Raw genomic sequence first — 19,932 nt, 5'->3', positions numbered from 1 at the left:
AATGATGCTATGTTCAAAATGTGCCTACTGTGTAGATTTTTGCTAGGGATGAATCTGAATAGCTAGTCAGCATTGTCATGTTGCTAATGTACACTCTAATTTTGTTCTAGTGCAGCATGTATGTATCCAGTTGTTTAACTGGCTCTTATAAATACCAGTTGGCAGGAGGGGAATTAATGGTTTTTACATTCATTGCAAATATATTTGAGAAATTTACCCAAATTAAAAGCCAGTTCCAGGAACAATGATCCCAGGTAACAGTTTGGTCTCTTCACAATGTCTAATACTCATCTCTCCTCTTTTATTGCTGCTTCTCTCACTATGCAACTAATTTGCTAGTTGCAAACCAAGCTTGTTAACACTTATCCAGTATTCAGAGCTTCCGTTGTTATTTCAATCATTGGAGACTTTCCTGCCCTTGTGTATTACATCAGATTCAAGAACTAGTTTACTAAGCATAAGCCCAGTAAATGAAAACTGATGTGATTTAAAACAATATGACGTCAGAATTTTTTTAATTACAAGGTGACAGTTGATTTTGTGGAAATTAAATAGATTTATGGGATTGCAGTTGCTGGCACTATGTTCTCTTCTTCAGTGCCAAGTGTGAATTATCTTTATTCGTTGAGCCCAACAATTGATGAAGCTTTGTTTCCTGTCACTGGAATTGTTTCTTGTGCAATATTGCATTTTCATTAAATGGCTGTCTACGTTGGCAATGTTTGTGCTGGCCTTCCTACTTTAACTTACTAACCTTCTTATTGGTTTCACACAATTACTGCATATTCTCAAGTAACAGTCAAACTTGTGTAAAAGTCAACCACCAATGTTTGGCCAAAAAGATCTAACTTGGTTCTACGTATCTGCTTGCTGCAAAAGTCATACTTGCCCTAATGCAAACCTGATCTTTGGAAAGCAACTGTTCAGCTTTTCGTGTTTGCACAGAATAATAAAAGTACTTTTTGGTTCCCTTTGCATTAGTTTTGGGTGTGTGTTTGTTACACTCTAACCTGGCAACTCTATGATTAGCTGATGAAATAATGTCAATGGTTAAGTACCAAGATGATGGGAGAGACTGGATTTCAACCTCATGAAGATCTCATTCATTTATGTTACGTTTTTGGCTAAACATTTGGTCTCAAAAACTTGACTTTTATATGAGTAAATATGATATCAATTCTCTTACATATGAACAAAAGTGAGGTTTTATTTCTAGGATTTAGAAGAGGGAGTTTTTTGTTTATGTAAATTTTTAGTCTTCATTTTGGAAAAAGCTACCATAATTTGTTTTCTATCATGTTTTTAGAAATAGATGTGTTGTTTCTTATTTAAAGGGTCTTTTTTTATTCTCATTTACCTTTTTATATACCTGTATTTTTTTAATTCTTTTAGTTTGCTTGATTTCTATGTTGCCTTATTTTGATTTATCCATTTTTACAGATGCTCCCCTGTCATCCCTATCAGCTGCCCCTCCTTCCCAATCCCCTGCCTTTCCTGATGATGAAGAATTCAGTGACTTTATTCAAGGGCCTGAATCTGCCGCACCTGCGGCTCCCACCAGTTTCCAGTCCTTCCAACCCTTCCACCCCACATTACAGTCTGGGCTGCAGTCTGAGCAAGCTGCAGTTCCAGCGCAGCCTGTTACTTCAGCCCATCCCTCAGCTGCAGTTTCATTGTATGCTACAGCAGGGCATTCAGCAAAAAACAGCCAAGGTAACAAGTGCAAAACTTAGTTTTGTATAATTTAAAATTTGTGCTTTTAAAACACTCATATTTATGAGATTTTGTAGTTGATAGATTTTAAATTCTTCAAGATAGTTTATTAGTTCTCTTCACCTGATAGAACATTTGCAATGATCAGTTTTTAGATTTTTGGTTCTTTGTGCAAGAGCAAGGCATTTGATTTTAAAAAAAATTTAATTGTTACCAATTCTTCAGGGATTGGGGTGCGTAATTTTAGATTCTGAGACTTCAATGAAGCATCGTTTGTGTTTTTTGCTATACTAAGCGAGGAAACACTTCTTCCACCTCCTGTTTATTTAGGCCCTTCATTGGAGGAGAAAATGTTTGCTTCCTGTGATCTCAGCATGCCTAAGCAGGCAAATGTTAAATTTAACCAGTCTCAACCCTTGGCTGACATTGGGTCTAAAGCCTCAGTCTCAACTCAGTTTCAGCCCAGTGCCAAGGCCTGTAACTGGGCCATCCAAACTGAAAACCTCGCTGGTGTATTCACAACAGACAGGCCAAAGGATCCCGAACCAGAGACAGCTGCCAAAGAGAGTGGTGAGCAAACTTGCTTTTGTTTTTAATTTTCTTCAATCATTTGCCAAGATTCTGCAAAATCAGGAAAAATAAAACTTTCAATTTCTTTAACCTATCAACATTCCTTCTTGAACTTTTCTTATCATGCAGTTGTCTTTGTAATCTATTATGATTTACTTCTGATCAATGACAGGCCTTTATAACTCAAAGCTGTTCAACAGCCATTGAACTTCATTCAAGGAATGCTGCTTTACAGCTGTGTAAAACAGGTTTCCTTGCTATAAAGTCACTCATCAACATATCAATAAAAATAAGGTGCATTTTACATTGCAAGTCATATTTAGATTTTGCATGTGCTCTTGTTAGTCAAAGAAAAATATAAATATGTCTTGCAGTAAATTTCTTTCTGGAGCTGTAATTGCAAAGGTAATACTAGATAAATCTCTATATTGAATATCTGTGCAGTGTGTTCCTGACTGGATTTTGAGTTTTGGTGTATTGATTATAGATGTGCAGCAGTTCACGGATGAATGCATTTCTTCTTAGTTAAAGTTCTTGAGATTTATGTTTGATTGACTCAATGATTTTAAAATAAAATATCTTCTATTGAACTTCTGTTTGTTGACTTCAGAGTATTTGAATTGTAATTCTTAGCAAATATGTCTGGAATAATTTTGCAAGTGCTTTGACATGAGAAGGTATGTGTTTTTTTGAAAGCTTTAGCTGCCGGAGAGTTTAAGGCCAAGCTTCGGCATGTGGTTTGTGTTTGATTGTAGCTGCTTCATCTCCTCTCATTAATAAAAGCACTCCCTTCTTAATATTTCTCCTCAAATGATTTAAAGGTTTGCTAAATAAATGACATGGATAAATTAAGATGTCTATTACCATGATGATCTCGATTTTGTCATAACATATAATTCAGTACATGTCCACCAAAAGTATTCTGTTTGGTATACCACTACTTGTGTTTAATGTAACGAGATTATCAAATTGGCACTCATTTACTGTGTCTTAAGCTCTACGTTCACGTTACTATTTCTCAGGCATTACTCACCGGAAACTTTAGGTAAAACATAAATTTCCTTTTCATTATTGAAGTCTTGTCAGATTTCATTGATTTTGGTATTTCCAAGTTTTAGTGAGGGAACCCAGAGTACAGATTTATAAAAATATCAATCAAATTTCTCTGACAAAGGATCCGATCGGTAATCTAGTGATGCAACTATATTTACAGACTTGCATATTATGGGTACAAGCATGTCTCAAAATTCTTTGAGCAGACAATTTAATTATTTTAAAAGTAGAACTGGGTTGCAGTGTATTGATGCCTCCTTACCATAATAGGTTGCAGCACAACAGTATGAAGGGTGTGATTTTGAGTCTGAGATTTCTTTGTTCCTCATCAGCAATGCTGTGGAGGTGCACTGAGTCGAAGTCAGGTGAAAGCCAGAAGAGAAAGTGATTGTGCTGATTCTTGTACTTCCTGTTGTTTCAGGGTAAAATTGGAGGAGATTTTGGAGTCTATGGAGTATGGAGAATTGCATGAATTCAGTGGGGCACAGATCAGGGGCTGGCACCTTTAGAGAAACACACTGGCTCCCATTTCAAAAAGTAACTTACTGAATTCCCTTAGGAAGTGATAACAGGTTCTTGCACAATTTTTAATGAAATATTCTACACTTGATCCCTGCACTTTCAATTTGTCAGCCAATGGGGAAAGAAACTGATAAATGTAGTATTCTTACAATTTACTAAAAACAAAGAACTCAAACACCTTTTATTTCATCTAACTATTCTTTTTGAACATTTTTCAGAAATTCTGAATCTGAGCCCGGCAGGGTGATTGAACATGCCACAATGCTGCTTTCATTTTAAAAGTACTTTTTGAGTCATGACTCGCGCGCATGTCATTTATATGTTACTATGTAACTTATTTATTTTATTCCTTAGGTGTAGGAGTGTACCCTACACAGGAAACAATTCAGCCAATGTTACCACCTTGGCTTTTCAATGACAGTCTTGTCCCAGGTATAGTACACTTCATGATTGTTTAAAATTCTCGCTGAAAGTGGTGATTAATGCTGGTAGTTGGTCAGTATTCATAATTTATAATATCCAGTTGTGTGATCTGACTTCACAGTTTTCATTTCATGACAATTACACATTTAAACAATCTAACTATATGTAGTGTATCCCAAGCAAGTTAATTATAATTTAAAGCTGCACGCACTTTCTGAATTTGGTGATTTGTAAATTCCTCCTATTCCCCAGTATTCCTAATTGTATCATGTTTGCAGTGATATCATGGTTGTTGAGTTATGGGTAGATTTACTGATCTTGCAACTCAGCGCAATGCATGAGGCTGGGGTTTGAATATTTATTTGAGTTCAAATGCATTCCTGATGTGCACATTTACAAAATCTATTTAAACAGAACTCTACAAGAAAGTTCTAGAAGCTACTCTTACCCCAGCGGGCATTGATACAGCAAAGCTTTACCCAATTCTTCTCTCGTCTGGATTGCCAAGGGAGATGCTGGGTCAGATATGGGCTTTTGCCAATCGCGCAACACCAGGCAAACTTACGAAAGAGGAGCTGTACACTGTATTGGCTATGATAGCTATGTCTCAGGTAGTGTAACATTGTTCAGTTTTAAAAATCAGTTAATTTATGTGCAATCTGTTGGACTGCTTATTTTATAATTTTCAAATGAACTGTTATATTACAGAATATTTGAATTGCTGAATCAGATGATTGCTGAATGCATTTTTTAATTTTCAAATTTAGAATGGAGAACATTCGATACTTAATGTTGCAGGGGGTTCAGGACCGGCAGTTAAGCATCCAAGGATTTACAACTTATCGAAAAGACAGCGAGGTGGGCAGAGGGGGTGGGGTGGCCTTGTTAGTTAAGAACAAAATTAAATCTATGGCACTGAATGACATAGGGTCGGATGATGTGGAGTCTGTGTGGGTGGAATTGAGGAACCACAAAGGCAAAAAAAAACCATAATGGGAGTTATGTACAGCCCTCCTAATAGTGGTCAGAACCAGAGGCGCAACATGTATCGGGAAATAGAAAAGGCATGTCAGAAAGGCAAGGTCAAGGTGATCATGGGGGACTTCAATATGCTGGTGGACTGGGTAAATAATGTTGCCAGTAGATCCAAAGAAAGGGAATTCTTGGAATGCTTACAGGATTGCTTTTTGGAATAGCCTGTCATGGAGCCCACAATGGAGCAGGCTATTTTGGACCTAGTGCTATGTAATGAACCAGACTTTATAAAAGATCTTAAAGTAAGGGAACACTTAGGAAACAGCGATCATAATATGGTAGAGTTCAGTCTGCAGTTTGAAAGAGAGAAGGCAAAATCAGATGTAATGGGGTTACAGTTAAACAAAGGTAATTATGAGGGCATGAGAGAGGAACTGACGAAAATCGACTGGAAGCAGAGGCTAGCGGGGAAGACAGTAGAGCAAAAATGGCAGGAGTTTGTGGGTATAATTGAGGACACAGTACAGAGGTTCATCCTTAAGAAAAGAAAGATTATCCAGGGAGGGATTAGACCGCTATGGCTGACAAAGGAAGTCAGGAAATGTATCAAATAAAAAGAGATCCTATAAAGTGGCCAAGAGCCCTGGGAAATCAGAAGATTGGGAAGGCTACAAAAACAAACAGAGGATAACAAAGAGAGAAATAAGGAAGGAGAGGATCAAATATGAAGGTAGGCTAGCCAGTACTATTAGAAATGATAGTAAAAGTTTCTTTCAATACATAAGAAACAAAACGACAGGCAAAAGTAGACATTGGGCCACTTCAAACTGATGCTGGAAGGCTAGTGATGGGAGATAAGGAAATAGCTGGAGAACTTAATAAGTACTTTGCGTCAGTCTTAACAGTGGAAGACATGAGTAATATCCCAATAATTAAAGGGAGTCAGGGGGCAGAGTTGAGTATGGTTGCCATTACAAAAGAGAGAGTGCTAAAAAAGCTAAAAGGTCTTTAAAATTGAAAAATCTCCTGGCCCCGATGGGCTACAGGTGGCTGAGAAAATAGCAGAGGTGTTGGTTGAGATCTTTCAAAAGTCACTGGAGTCAGGGAGAGTCCCGGATGATTTGAAGACCGCTGTTGTAACCCCATTGTTCAAGAAAGGATCAAGACAAAAGATGGAAAATTATAGGCCAATTAGCCTAACCTCGGTTGTTGGTAAAATTCTAGAATCCATCATTAAGGATGAGGTTTCTGAATTCTTGGAAGAACAGGGTCGGATTAGAACAAGTCAACGTGGATTTAGTAAGGGGAGGTCGTGTCTGACAAACCTGTTAGAATTCTTTGAAGAGGTGACAAGTAGGTTAAACCAGGGAAACCCAGTGGATATGGTCTATCTAGACTTCCAAAAGGCCTTTGATAAGGTGCCACACGGGAGGCTGCTGAGTAAGGTGAGGGCTCATGGTGTTCGAGGTGAGCTACTGGCATGGATTGAGGCTTGGCTGTCTGACAAAAGGCAGAGAGTTGGGGTAAGAGGTTCTTTTTCGGAATGGCAGCAGGTGACAAGCGGTGTCCCCAGGGTTCAGTGTTGGGGCCGCAGCTGTTCACATTATATATTAATGATCTGGATGAAGGGACTGGGGGCATTCTGGTGAAGTTTGCTGATGATACGAAAATAGGTGGACAGGCAGGTAGTACTGAGGAAGTGGGGAGGCTGCAGAAGGATCTAGACAGTTTGGGAGAGTGGTCCAGGAAATGGCTGATGAAGTTCAATGTGAGCAAATGCAAGGTCTTGCACTTTGGAAAAAAGAATACAAGCGTGGACTACTTTCTAAACGGTGAGAAAATTCATAAAGCCAAAGTACAAAGGGATCTGGGAGTGCTAGTCGAGGACTTTCTAAAGGTAATCATGCAGGATGAATCTGTGATTAAGAAAGCGAATGCAATGTTGTCATTTATCTCAAGAGGGTTGGAATATAAAAGCAGCGATGTGTTACTGAGACTTTATAAAGTTCTGGTTAGGCCCCATTTGGAGCACTGTGTCCAGTTTTGGGCCCCACACCTCAGGAAGGACATACTGGCACTGGAGCATGTCCAGTGGAGATTCACACGGATGATCCCTGGAATGGTAGGCCTAACATACGAGGAACGGCTGAGGATCCTGGGATTGTACTCATTGGAGTTTAGAAGGTTAAGGGGAGATCAAATAGAAACTTACAAGATAATATATGGCTTGGAAAAGGTGGATGCTAAGAAATTGTTTCCATTAGGCGGGGAGACTAGGACCCGTGGGCACAGCCTTAAAAAAAAAGAGGGGGTCAATTCAGAACAGAAATGCAGAGACGTTTCTTCAGCCAGAGAGTGGTGGGCCTGTGGAATTCATTGCCGCTCAGTGCAGTAGTGAGGCCGGGACGCTAAATGTCTTCAAGGCAGGGATTGATAAATTCTTGATGTCACAAGGAATTAAGGGCTACGGGGAGAATGTGGGTAAGTGGAGTTGAAATGCCCATCAGCCATGATTAAATGGCGGAGTGGACTTGATGGGCCGAATGACCTTCCTTCCACTCCTATGTCTTATGGATTCAGGTGTTCATTTGGATCTTGAGGAACTGTTGACTGATATTTACCATCTTGCCACAGATTATTGGGTGAAATTATCCAATTTATTTACAATCCACAATCTTTTTGAATGTAACAAGAAAATACTAAGGATGGTAGAAATCTGAGAAAAACAGAAATTGCTGTAAATACTCAGCTTATCTACCCATCTCTGCGGGGTTTCCTGGAAATGTAGCCATTCCTCAGCAAAGCAGCAAAATGGTTGGGGGAGTATGAGTAAGGCAAGAATAAAGGGATAGGGTGGAAGGCAGGAGAGACTAAATGACAAAACAAATGATGGTGCAGGTAGAGAGAGATTGTAATAGAGCAAGTAATGAAAGAAAAGATAGGTTTGGAGAAAGTAAATTGGGAAAGCAACATAACCAATATCTGATGTGCAAAATAAAATGAGGTACATGTTATGAAATTCATGAAATTTTCACTTCCTGTCACCTATTGTTTATATATAACAGTTTCTGATGATGTTTGAATTTTCTTCATAACATTTTTCTCAAATTGAGATTACATGTATAGTCTTCCTTTTGAAAAAAGTGTTAGATTACAACTAATCAGTAACCTGGCAGTCCTTACCCATGACAGTGAATAATTAATAATGGAATTACTGACATAAGATTGCCGTTATGATAGGCGATCTTTATGTAAGTTAATTATGCCTGTTAACTATGTAAAGTATTATGCTTGGTAAGTAACCAGATTCAATTGGAAATTTCAGAAGCCTGGTTTGATATAAGGTTGCATTTATACTGGAATATTGTGGGGGAAAATGTTTGTAATTTGTCCATTGTCATTTTAATTCTACTTTCTAATAGTCAGTGTTTTCTTTTCTCCCTGACTGCCAGAGAGGCATACCTGCACTGAATCTTGAAAATCTCAACCAGTTTCCATCTGCTCCAATTCCTACGTTAAGTGGGACTGCATTGACTTTGCCTACTTCAGTGCCACAGCAACCTATGATGTCAGTGCCAGCTGGTGGAAATGTATCTATGTCTGTTCATCCAGGCCAGTCTGCGGTCGGAATGAATCTTCCTGTACCAGTAGGTGGCAGTACGACTCAAGTTTCCAGTGGCTTTGTGACTTCTTTCCCTGGCAGCCAGGTATTCTTATGCAGCCATTTTTTGTTCACCAAGTACAGTAAATTAGAATCAAAAGCACACTAATTCTGTGATTAGAACTGATTAAGAAAGTATTATAAATTACTAACGAAAATAAGGACACATGCTGAGGTAATCGTGTGTAATATCCTGTTACCTTGGCCTTAATGAATATACAGCAGGTCGCTTCACCTATACTCAGTATTCTGTACTGCACAGCAATCCCTTCTACATCTAATACACTTGAGATAATAAATAGAAACAAGAATAGAATTTTGAAAAAGTTGAACAGCACAATTGCAGCTGACTCTCAAAAACCTACAAAAGTAAAAGCTAAAAGGAAAGAAAGCTTTCAATGCCCAACAATAGATTCCAATAGATTCGCCACTCTCTGGCTGAAGACATTTCTCGTTACCTCCGTTCTAAAAGGTCTTCCTTTTACTCAAAGGCTGTGCCCTCTGGTCCTAGTCTCTCCTACCAATGGAAACATCTTCCCAATATCCACTCTGTCCAGACTATTCAGTGTCTATAAGTTTCAATTAGATCCTCCTCATCCTTCTAACTTCCATCGGGTCTAGACCCAGAGTCCTCAAACGTTTCTCATATGTTCAGCTTTTCATTCCTGGGACCATTCTGTGAACCACCTCTGAACCTGCTGTAGGGCCAGTATATCCTTCCTGAGATATGGGGTCCAAAACTGCAATTAATACTCCAAATGTGGTCTGACCAGAGCCTTAGAGAGCCTCAGAAGTACATCCCTGCTTTTATATTCAAGTTATTCCAAAATCAATGCCAACATTGCATTTACCTTCCTAACTACTGACTCAACCTGCAAGTTTAACCTGAGAGAATCCTGGACTAGAACTTTCAAGTCTCTTTGCACTTCAGACTTCTGAATTTTCTGCTCATTTAGAAAATAATCCCTGCTTTTATTCTTCCTAGAAGAGTGCATGACCTCTCTCTTTCCCACATTGTACTCCATCTGCCACTTCTTTGCCCACTCTCCTGATCTGTTTAAATCCTTCTGCAGTCTCCCCCGCCTCCTCAATGCTATCTTTCCCTCTACTTACCTTTGTATTATCTGCAATCCTACCCAGAATGCCCTCATTTCCCTCATCGAGATCATTAATGTATGAAGTAAAGGGTTGTGGTCCCAACACTGACCCTTACGGAGTTGTCACCGGCTGCCATCCTGAGAAAGACCCTTTTATCCCCACTGTCTGCATTCTGCCAGATAGCAGGCTTCTATCTAAGCTAGCCCCTTGCCTTGGACACCATGGGTCCCTTATCTTACTCAGAAGCCTCCTGTGTGGCACCTTGTCACACGTTCATGTACTGTCGTATAATGTATGATGATGTACGATGTAAATTACTGACTGAGCTCTGAAAGCTATGTGTTAACTTCTCGTAAACATTTTGAAATTATGACATCATTTGTCAGCTTTTCATGTCAGCTTGTTGGAAGTGCATCTGTTCTGAAATCGTTGGCTTTGTGTTTGGGTGCAATTCTATAAATAATGACAGCCATTGCAGTACCTTACATAAAGAGTTGTTTTTATTATTGAGCCCAGACATGGAACTACTTGCTGCTGAACTGTCCTTCGTGACTGAACCCAATCCTGTTCATGCTCTGTCCTCACACCCATACAATTTTTGTTAGTAGGCACTGATCAGGAGCTGGGTATCCTGATTGATGTTTCCCTATCCACCAGTGTATGTTTTGTTTTCTTATTTGTTTTTTGTGTTAAACATTTGTGTTTTCCAGTTTTATTTTAGTTTTGAACTGCTGTAACTGCTCAAGGACTCTGATTTGTTTTGGCAGACCAATGCAGCTCAGCCAGAAGAAATAAGTTATGTGGTTATCACTGGAAAAAGGAATGACTATTTAATGAAAAGCATGATTAAAAAAATAAACATTAAGATTTTCGAGTTAAGAACTTTTGTTTTAAATGATTAGCTGTTTGGCGAAGGTGTTTTTCACAGCACCAGATATTTTAATAAGAATGTCTGTTGGAGGCTAGACTCCTTAAACTAATGTTTGCAACTGTCAGTTCATGTGAATTGTCAGGGTTTACCATAAAAGTAAACCAAGTATGTTAATTTTGAGTCACTCACCAGGATTTTTAAAAGAATCATTCAGATCCTTCTGACAGCTTGTTTGATATCTCAGAGCCCTTCATTTAAATTAAATATGTCACGCCTCATTAAAAAGTGAAAGTCAAAGGGTTAAATCCCTGAGATGTCATCCATGAGATACCAGTTTAGGAATGCACAGGCCCAAATGCCATGGTTTTTCTGTCCAATCAGTGAATCAGCCTTTTTTTTTAAAAAAAAAAGAAACAGGCTAGAAATTTTGAAGTAAAAAAACACAAGATGCTGGTTCGTCGGCATTTGAGGAGAAGAAAGGCCAAGCAGATCCTGCAGTAACCTGCCACTTTGACTGTTTCAGACATTTCCTTGGTTCTTTCTCAAAGAACTGCCATTTTAAGGTAGCCTTCAATGTTAGGACTGCAGCCTCTTTAATCTCTATAATCTTGACTCTGGTGAAATTGTGTGAAGACTAAAGTATCTAATTCAGTGTTGTTTATTAAAAAATTGCAAGCTGCTCATGAATTGTTTGTGTTTTGACTACTGGTTAGAGCATCCATGTGGGATGCTGGTTACATTATGAACATGTCCAGTAAATTTTGAGATAATCAAAAATAGTATACAAATCAATACAATAGCAGTAACTGAACAATAATTCCAAGGTTTAACATATGTTAAAAATGAAAACTTTCCCTTTTATCCAGCCTGCAAAATCTGACGATGATGATTTCCAGGAGTTTCAGGAGGCTCCCAAGCCTAACACAGCTGATGACTCGTTCAAGGGATTCAAGAACGAAACCTCTGGAAGTTTATCAAAAACTGCAATCTCACAGAGTACAATCAGGTCTGACCTATTGACATGAGCTAGTTATCTTCGTGGTTAGATCTAACCAATTGGTATTTCCAGTGGCCAACATAATAAACCAAACAGCCCACCAATGCTGTTTCTTCAAAGGAGTTAACAGACTTATGCTGAATGGCTTCCTTCTGTTCTTCACTATTCTGTGACTCGGAGACCAAGAACATCTCTGTTATTAGCTTTTGAATTTGCTATGTTTTCTTTCTCCTTGCCAAGCTTGAGCAATTTGTGTACAGAGGAACCTCGATTATCCGAACAACACGGGCGGGGGAGTATTTTGTTCGGGTAATCGAATGCCGGATAGCACAGTTTATTCTAGCGTCAGGACCTTGTGATCCTGTTCAGATAATCCGAAATGCGAATAATCAACATTCGGAAGTTGAGGTTCCTCTGTAATTCATCTCATCCCATCATCATAAACACACTCTCTGCATCGTGTGATTCATGTTCTTTCTATAAGTTGTGAATTTTGATGTTCTTGTTTGGTTACTTATCCATGCATTGCTTTCTTCACTGCATCCCTCCAGCACCTAGTTTTCTTCCTGCTTCTCCCTTACGGCTATAATTCATGTTAATGATGAGATTCTAATTGGAGCATCTTGCTCAAGTATCTTTATTGACAGAAAGGTGGAAAGAAATTTGAGTATCAGCCCCATTTCCACTTAGGTTGAAAATTAAAAGTTTAAAAAAATCTTTTATGGTTCAAAGGTAGTTTCTTAATTTGGGTGTTGGTAAATTTTATTACTCTGGTTCACAGCTGCCCCATGGGAAACAAGATAATAACTTGGACACGAAAATACAAATTGAGCCAAGATTGAGGCTCCCAATGTTTATTTGACCCAGGTGCCCCTTAATGAGAAAGGTGTTGGGCCAGTGATGATTGGTGGTGCAATGTGCTACTGCAGGCTTCTGCCTCATTCGAAAATATTTCAAATGAGGTTAAGAATGTGGCTTTCAAAATACAGAATGATGCTGCCTAAGTTTCAACTTTAAGACCTAAAAGTTGAAGTTCTTAACTGGAGAAAGGCCAATTTTCACGGTATTAGGCAAGAACTTTCAAAAGCTGATTGGGGCAGATGTTCGCAGGTAAAGGGGCAGCTGAAAATGGGAAGCTTTCAGGAATGAGATAACGAGAGCCCAGAGACAGTATATTCCCAGTTGTAGGTATAGGGAATGCTGGATGACTAAAGAAATTGAGGGTTGGTTAAGAAAAAGAAGGAAGTATATGTCAGGTATAAACAGGATAGACCGAGTGAATCCTTAGAGTATAAAGGCAGTAGGAGTATACTTAAGAGGGAAATCAGGAGGGCAAAAAGGGGATATGAGATAGCTTTGGCGAATAGAATTAAGGAGAATCCAAAGGGTTTTTACAAATACATACAGGACAAAAGGGTAACTAGGGAGAGGATAGGGCACCTCAAAGATCAGCAAGGTAGCCTTTGTATGGAGCCACAGAAAATGGAGGAGATAGTAAATGAGTATTTTACATCAGTATTTACTGTGGAAAAGGATATGGAAGATATAGAATGTAGGGAAATAGATGGTGACACCTTGCAAAATGGCTATATTACAGAGGAGGAAGTGCTGGATGTCTTGAAACGCATAAAGGTGGATAAATCCCCAGGACCTGATCAGGTGTACCCTGGAACTCTGTGGGAAGCTAGAGGAGTGATTGCTGGGCCTCTTGCTGAGATATTTGTATCTTCAATAGTCACAGGTGAGGTGCCGGAAGACTGGAGGTTGGCTGACTTGGTGCCACTATTTATGAAGGGTGGTGAGGACAAGCCAGGGAACTGTGGGCCAGTGAGCTCGACGTTGGTGGTGGGCAAGTTGTTGGAGGGAATTTTGAGGGACAGGATGTACGTGTATTTGGAAAGGCTGATTCGGGATCGTCAACATGGTTTTGTGTGTGGGAAATTATGTCTCACAAACTTGATTGAGTTTTTTGAAGAAGTAACAGAGGATTGAGGGCAGAGCAGTAGATTTCAACAAGGTTCCACATGGGAGACTGGTTAGCAAGGTTAGATCTCACGGAATACAGGGAGAACATTTGGATACAGAACTGGCTCAAAGGTAGAAGAGGTGGTGGTGAAGGGTTGTTTTTCAGACTGGAGGCCTGTGACCAGTGGAGTGCCACAAGCATCAGTGCTGGATCCACTACTTTTTGTCATTTACATAAATGATTTGGATGCGAGCTACGAGGTACAGTTAGTAAGTTTGCAGATGACACCAAAATTGAAGGTGTAGTGGACAGCGAAGAGGGTTAACTCAGATTACAATAGGACCTTGACCAGATGGGTCAATGGGCTGAGAAGTGGCAGATGGAGTTTAATTCAGGTAAATACGAGATGCTGCATTTTGGGAAAGCAAATCTTAGCAGGACTTACACACTTAATGGTAAGGTCCTAAGGAGTGTTGCTGAACAAAGACACCTTGGAGTGCAGGTTCATAGCTCCTTGAAAGTAGAGTCGCAGGTAGATAGGATAGTGAAGAAGGTGTTGGGTATGCTTTCATTTATTGGATATAGTATTGAGTACAGGAGTTGGGAGGTCATGTTGCAGCTGTACAGGGCATTGGTTAGGCCACTGTTGGAATATTGCATGCAATTTTGGTCTCCTTCCTATTGGAAAGATGCTGTGAAACTTGAAAGGGTTCAGAAAAGATTTACAATGATGTTGCTAGGGTTGGAGAATTTGAGCTATAGGGAGAGGCTGAACAGGCTGGGGCTCTTTTCCCTGGAGCGTCGGAGGTTGGGGGGTGACCTTATACAGGTTTACAAAATCACGAGGGGCCTGGATAGGATAAAAAGACAGTCTTTTCCCTGGGGTCGGGGAATCCAGAACTAGAGGGCGTCGGTTTAGAGTGAAAGGAGAAAGATATAAAAGAGACTTTTTCACGCAGAGGATGGTCTATGTATGGAATGAGCTGCCAGAGGAAGTGGTGGAGGCTGGTACAATTGCAACACTTAAATTGCATTTGGATGGGTATATGAATAGGAAGCGTTTGGAGGGATATGGGCCGGGTGCTGGCAGGTGGGACTAGATTGGGTTTGGATATCTGGATGGGTTGGACCAAAGGGTCTGTTTCCATGCTGTACATCTCTGACTCTAAGACTCTATAACTATGCAGAGCTGTATGAGCTGTGCAAAAAGAGAACGTGCAATCTGAGGAGTTGTGAAAAGCTGTCTCTCCAGAATTAGTATGAAGTCATAGGTAAACAAACGATATTATATGTAATGAGGTTTTAAAGAAATGCTATGTAATGTGCACAACATGAAGGGAGAACTTTTAAGTTATTCTTTTTGTTTCTTAATTTAAGAAGTGAGACATTGTAACTGTGGTAAACATTTTCCTCCATCAAAGATAATGATATAAAATGATAACTGAAACCATTCATTATTATATATTTTATATTTGGTTTGATTTACACCATTTTCCCTTACTGTTGATATGGTATTGCTAATTAGCTGCTCCTCATTCTGACATAAGCACTTTGAACCATTGATTTTGTTTTTCCCTTATTGCTGAGAAGTAATTTAGAGACTTGTGTTTTCATTTGGGATTTCACTTCTTTTCCTTCCAAGGGCAGCAAAGTAAATGTTTTCCTTTTGAGGTGCTGAATTCTTTTAAGAAGTAATGGGATAATTAGCACATATGGTCTCTAATCCCACTTACAAAATTGACCAAAAGTGGGGAGAGCTTTTTTTTTTGTTTTGTTTGTATCATGAATCTCATAATTATAATTTTAGGGGAAAAAAAGTTACTGGAAGTTCTTCCACATACTTTAATAAACAGTGATGCTTGAGTTATTCACAAAATTATTTCAATTCTCTCTTTCAGCACACATACATTACTTACTCCAATTTCAGGAACTTCTGCACCTTCTTCAGTGGACAAATATGCTGTCTTTAAGGACTTGACAGAAGACAAGCCTGCAGAAAGTTCTTCTTTTGCAGGTAGTGTATTCTCTCGTCTATTATTTCGTTTTCAAGTTGAATGCAGAGGAATCTCGATTATCTGAACAAGATCACATGGTCCCGATGCCTGGCTAAACTGTTACTGGGCATTCAATTATCTGGCATGCGATTATCCGAATGAAATACTCCCTTCCCATGTCCTTCAGATAATCGAGGTTCCTCTGTATTTAAAAATTGTAATGAATGAAATTCTTCCCTGGATTACGATAGTTGTGTGCTTAAGAAAGGCAATATGCACCCATCCAATTCTTTATAATATGGATGATTGAATTAAGTTAAAATATGCATCACATTTTCGAAAAAAAATGTTGTGTAGTGTTATTTGCTTAGTACTTCTAATTTCATATTTCAGATTAATTAAATAGAACAGTCAGAACAGAACAATCTTTTCAGTCATTACAAGTTTGAACAAGAAGTAATTATTTACTTGTGGTTTTTTTTCCACCACATATCTTTGACCAAACTTGATATAGTACTAAGTTTTGTGTTTTTTTTAAAATAAAATCTTGCCCTGTGCAAACTGATCTAAAATGTACAATCTTACATTTGTGAAAAGCTGGAAAATACTGAAGAGTTACATGTTTTACCAGCGGTCCAAACTGTCAGCTGCAATGTTATTAATTGATTAATTGAAAGCAAATCTGGAGATATTAGGACGGTAGTGACCTGAGGGAAGAGGGTTCATAAGACTGCCTTGTTGATGATCATACCTATGAAACATGGAGGTGCAAGCAGTTGGGGGATAGGATTCCTGACATATCCAGTACGAATAAATACAAACGTTATGGAATTGTGGGGCTGCACTGTACCACATGTCTGAATGGTGTGCTGCAAATTATTGTCATTATTTGGAGATGCCGGTGTTGAATTGGGGTGTACAAAGTTAAAAATCACACTACACCAGGTTATAGTCCAACAGGTTTAATTGGATGTCACACTAGCTCCGAAAGCTAGTGTGCTTCCAGTTAAACTTGTTGGACTATAACCTGGTGTTGTGTGATTTTTAACTTTGCAAATTATTGTGGTTGGTTAAATTGAATCTTTGTTGTCACAACTATTTAGAATTAAATTTCCCATTTTTGTTTGAACTATCATTTGCCTGTTGGTTTGCATCTATTTTGCATTGGTTCTGTTTTGTGTTTAAGGTACAAAAAATGAAATCTTGTTGGTAATTTCTTCATTTGGGTGTTGAGAAATTTGATTATTCTGGCTCACAGCTGTCCCCATGGAATCGTGACATTAATTTGGACATGGAAATGCAAATCGAGCCAAGATTGAGACTCCCAATGTTTATTTGACCCAGGTGCCTCTCTAGTAGGGAGATATCTGTGGTAACTTTGTATGTTTCTTTCTGGTTTACACATGTTCAGTCCTCAAGTTGGGGAGATGGTGGAGCAGTTTACCTTTCAGGCATTTATTATTATTTGCAGTTACCAATATCGGCTGCCTCCATGACATAACCATGCAACACAGTTTTCTAAGATATTTTCAGGCGACAAAAGTGTGAACTTTTCAGATTAATGCTGTATTATAAACTGTCATTTCAATTATTTTGAGTTTGTAATATTTTAGTTAAGAACATATTATGCACTGAGTTATTACTTCAGTGCATCATTGTTAATGCAATAAGGTGAAAAGATACAATCTACTTGAATCTATTATGACATGGTTTAAATTTTCATTTAGATTTTGGTGACAAATACAGTGTTTTTCGTGAACTTGGCCAGAGCGCAGAGAATAAATCCTCAGGTGAGTAGATTTACAGTAGTGTTTGGAGCCAATCATGCATACAGTAACAGTGGTCAGTAAAGTACTTGGATTCCTTGTATGAGAGGCCTCACACTACCTAAAGAAGTGCAATTGATCGCGTATTTAACTTGTGTAGACTTGCTGATTACTCTGCAATTTACATCATTAATAATGTTTTCCTGAAACTTTACATCTCAAAGTTTATTTTCGTCAGCTCAGAATTATAACCACCCTTGACAACTAATGGTGACGAGAAGTCAGGATATTCTCTGTACAGCAATTAAACACTAATCAGTAATTATAATGGGGCACTATGACAAAGTGTGATTAAAAGTGTGCATGTGGAAGCACTACAACCCATTTTTCATGACACCCCCAACTGCCTTCTGGCAATGTGATTTTTGATCAAGAATATTATTTTGAGCAATAACTATGCTCACATTCAACTTCCTCTTTATCCCCGCCTTCCACTTCATTGTTTTCTGATGAATTATTGCAGTTACCAGCTGCAAAAGAGTAACGCAAGTGAAAATGAGTTTTAAGAATTGGTACTGTGTGCCAGTAGTGCTTAGATATCTAGATGATGAGCAAAATTATTTACATGTTATGTATGTTTTTGCTTGTATGTTCAATTCAGTTGTTACAGTTAAAATATTTGAATTGTTTGTAAAAGTTAAATTGTTTAAATCTTCATAGTGTGTTATTTTCTTTTTTATTCCTTTGTTTAATATGCAATTTTAAAACAATAAGTTGAGGTGGGGTAGAACAGGATATTCATATTTAAACATAAAATACCAGAAAATAGTTTCTGGCCACTCTTCTGATGTTGGATTCCTTATAGGGAAGGGAAAGAAAAACTGCACTGCAAAGGCGTTCCCATGCGGACAAAATCAAAACTTGATAAGTGCTGGTTTTCCTGAGTTGCTGTCATATCATCCACACTGCTGTGAGAGTTGTACTGTCACGTTACCACTGTCACTGTGAACAGGTTGTCTCTTCCCCAACTGTAAAAGGGAGATAAGATGGAGTGCAGTTTTGGAGGAGGGAAGAAATATTTACTTTGGTTCAGGTCATGAAGCGCTGTGGTCATGCCAGTTACTTACACTAAAAAACTATAACTCCAGTGAAACAAGAAAAGCAGAAAGCATTATGATACTATTCTTTTGAAGAAGGATCTGGAAATTTAGATGAGCTAAATCTAGGTTATGATCATTTTGTTAATTTTATTTTTTATTTCTTCACACAAAGTGAAAAACCTTGACCATTGCAACTTCGCAAAAATTCAAACACTGTGAGATAGAAGTGCTATATGCCTTCAGCAAAAACGAGATTCTGAAGATTTGCAATCTTAAAGGAGAGTTTTTCTATTGTTTCTCACCCCCACTTTTATTTAAGAGAGTATGTGCATTTTTGTTGATGATTACCCATTGAAAATATGTAGCTGCAGCTTCCCAAATAGCTTGGCAGCCTTCCCAATTGAAAGGCTGAGGCAAAGAGATCAGATATATCAAAGGCTTGATCTTTGCTTTGTGCTGAGTCACAGTGGCACCATGTGTCTACAATTGGCTTCAATCTCCCACAGTTCAGGAGGACAAAGTCAGTTAGTATAAATTGATTCCCTGTTGGGAAAGCTCATTTGAATGATGAATGAATAGTTGTAGTTCCTTTCATTATCTGATAGTGTTGAGGTCTGGTACTCAATGTCCATTACATGAAAGCAGTACCTTACGGAGGGTGGGGGGGGGAGCAATGCAACATTGTTTTTTAAATTTTGTTTTCCAACTCTTAATGTGGTCTCCAAATAGGTTCATTCAGATTTTAAAAGTATAATTACTATCTCACATTGGTCGTTCGATTTGGTCTGGAAGCATAAGTAGGGATTGAAAGCCAATTGCCTGGGCCGGAAAAGCTGACAGTTAATTTCAAGTACTGTATTAAGAAGTAGTAAGCTCACTTCCTCAGTCCCTACAAGATCCTTTTAATCACTGAAATAATCCCAGGTAGCAAAATTAAAATTTCAAACAGATTTAAATAACACAATGTTTTCCTTAAAAAGACAAAAGTGGGTTCTAATGTTTGCCACTGTGCTGTCATATAAGCAGAACCAGACAGTATGTGTGGGCTCAGTAGATACTTAGCAGAATGCTGCCACGCATGCACAATGGGAAATATCCAGACCATTCGTCCATCAAAGCTGGGTTAAAATTCTCACTTTCTTTTTTCCAGATTTACATAATGGCCCACATTTGGGCTGGTTGGGTATTTAAATTTGGTTCGTTGATCATCCCTCTTCCCTACA

At 38.6% G+C, this 19,932-nt stretch overlaps 1 protein-coding gene across 7 annotated transcripts in view; it reads left to right on the top strand.

Annotated features, from left to right (window-relative positions):
* The window catches only part of synrg (synergin, gamma), a 129,135-nt gene that overhangs the window by 33,615 nt on the left and 75,588 nt on the right, over window positions 1–19,932 (top strand). For 3 of the 7 annotated variants that reach the window (XM_072589786.1, XM_072589785.1, XM_072589788.1), the window contains exons 7-14: window positions 1,441–1,713; window positions 2,044–2,283; window positions 4,213–4,290; window positions 4,696–4,892; window positions 8,709–8,963; window positions 11,753–11,892; window positions 15,748–15,863; window positions 17,571–17,633. In XM_072589786.1, coding sequence (XP_072445887.1) covers window positions 1,441–1,713; window positions 2,044–2,283; window positions 4,213–4,290; window positions 4,696–4,892; window positions 8,709–8,963; window positions 11,753–11,892; window positions 15,748–15,863; window positions 17,571–17,633 — 1,362 coding nt within the window. The remainder of the gene's footprint in view (window positions 1–1,440; window positions 1,714–2,043; window positions 2,284–4,212; window positions 4,291–4,695; window positions 4,893–8,708; window positions 8,964–11,752; window positions 11,893–15,747; window positions 15,864–17,570; window positions 17,634–19,932) is intronic. The other 4 variants (XM_072589791.1, XM_072589789.1, XM_072589790.1 and 1 more) reach the window with 3 other exon arrangements.

The sequence above is a fragment of the Chiloscyllium punctatum genome, chromosome 19, assembly GCF_047496795.1.
Source record: "Chiloscyllium punctatum isolate Juve2018m chromosome 19, sChiPun1.3, whole genome shotgun sequence".
NCBI lineage: Eukaryota > Metazoa > Chordata > Chondrichthyes > Orectolobiformes > Hemiscylliidae > Chiloscyllium > Chiloscyllium punctatum.
Note: the sequence above shows the minus strand (reverse complement) of the source record. Positions and strands in the feature narration are given on the sequence as shown.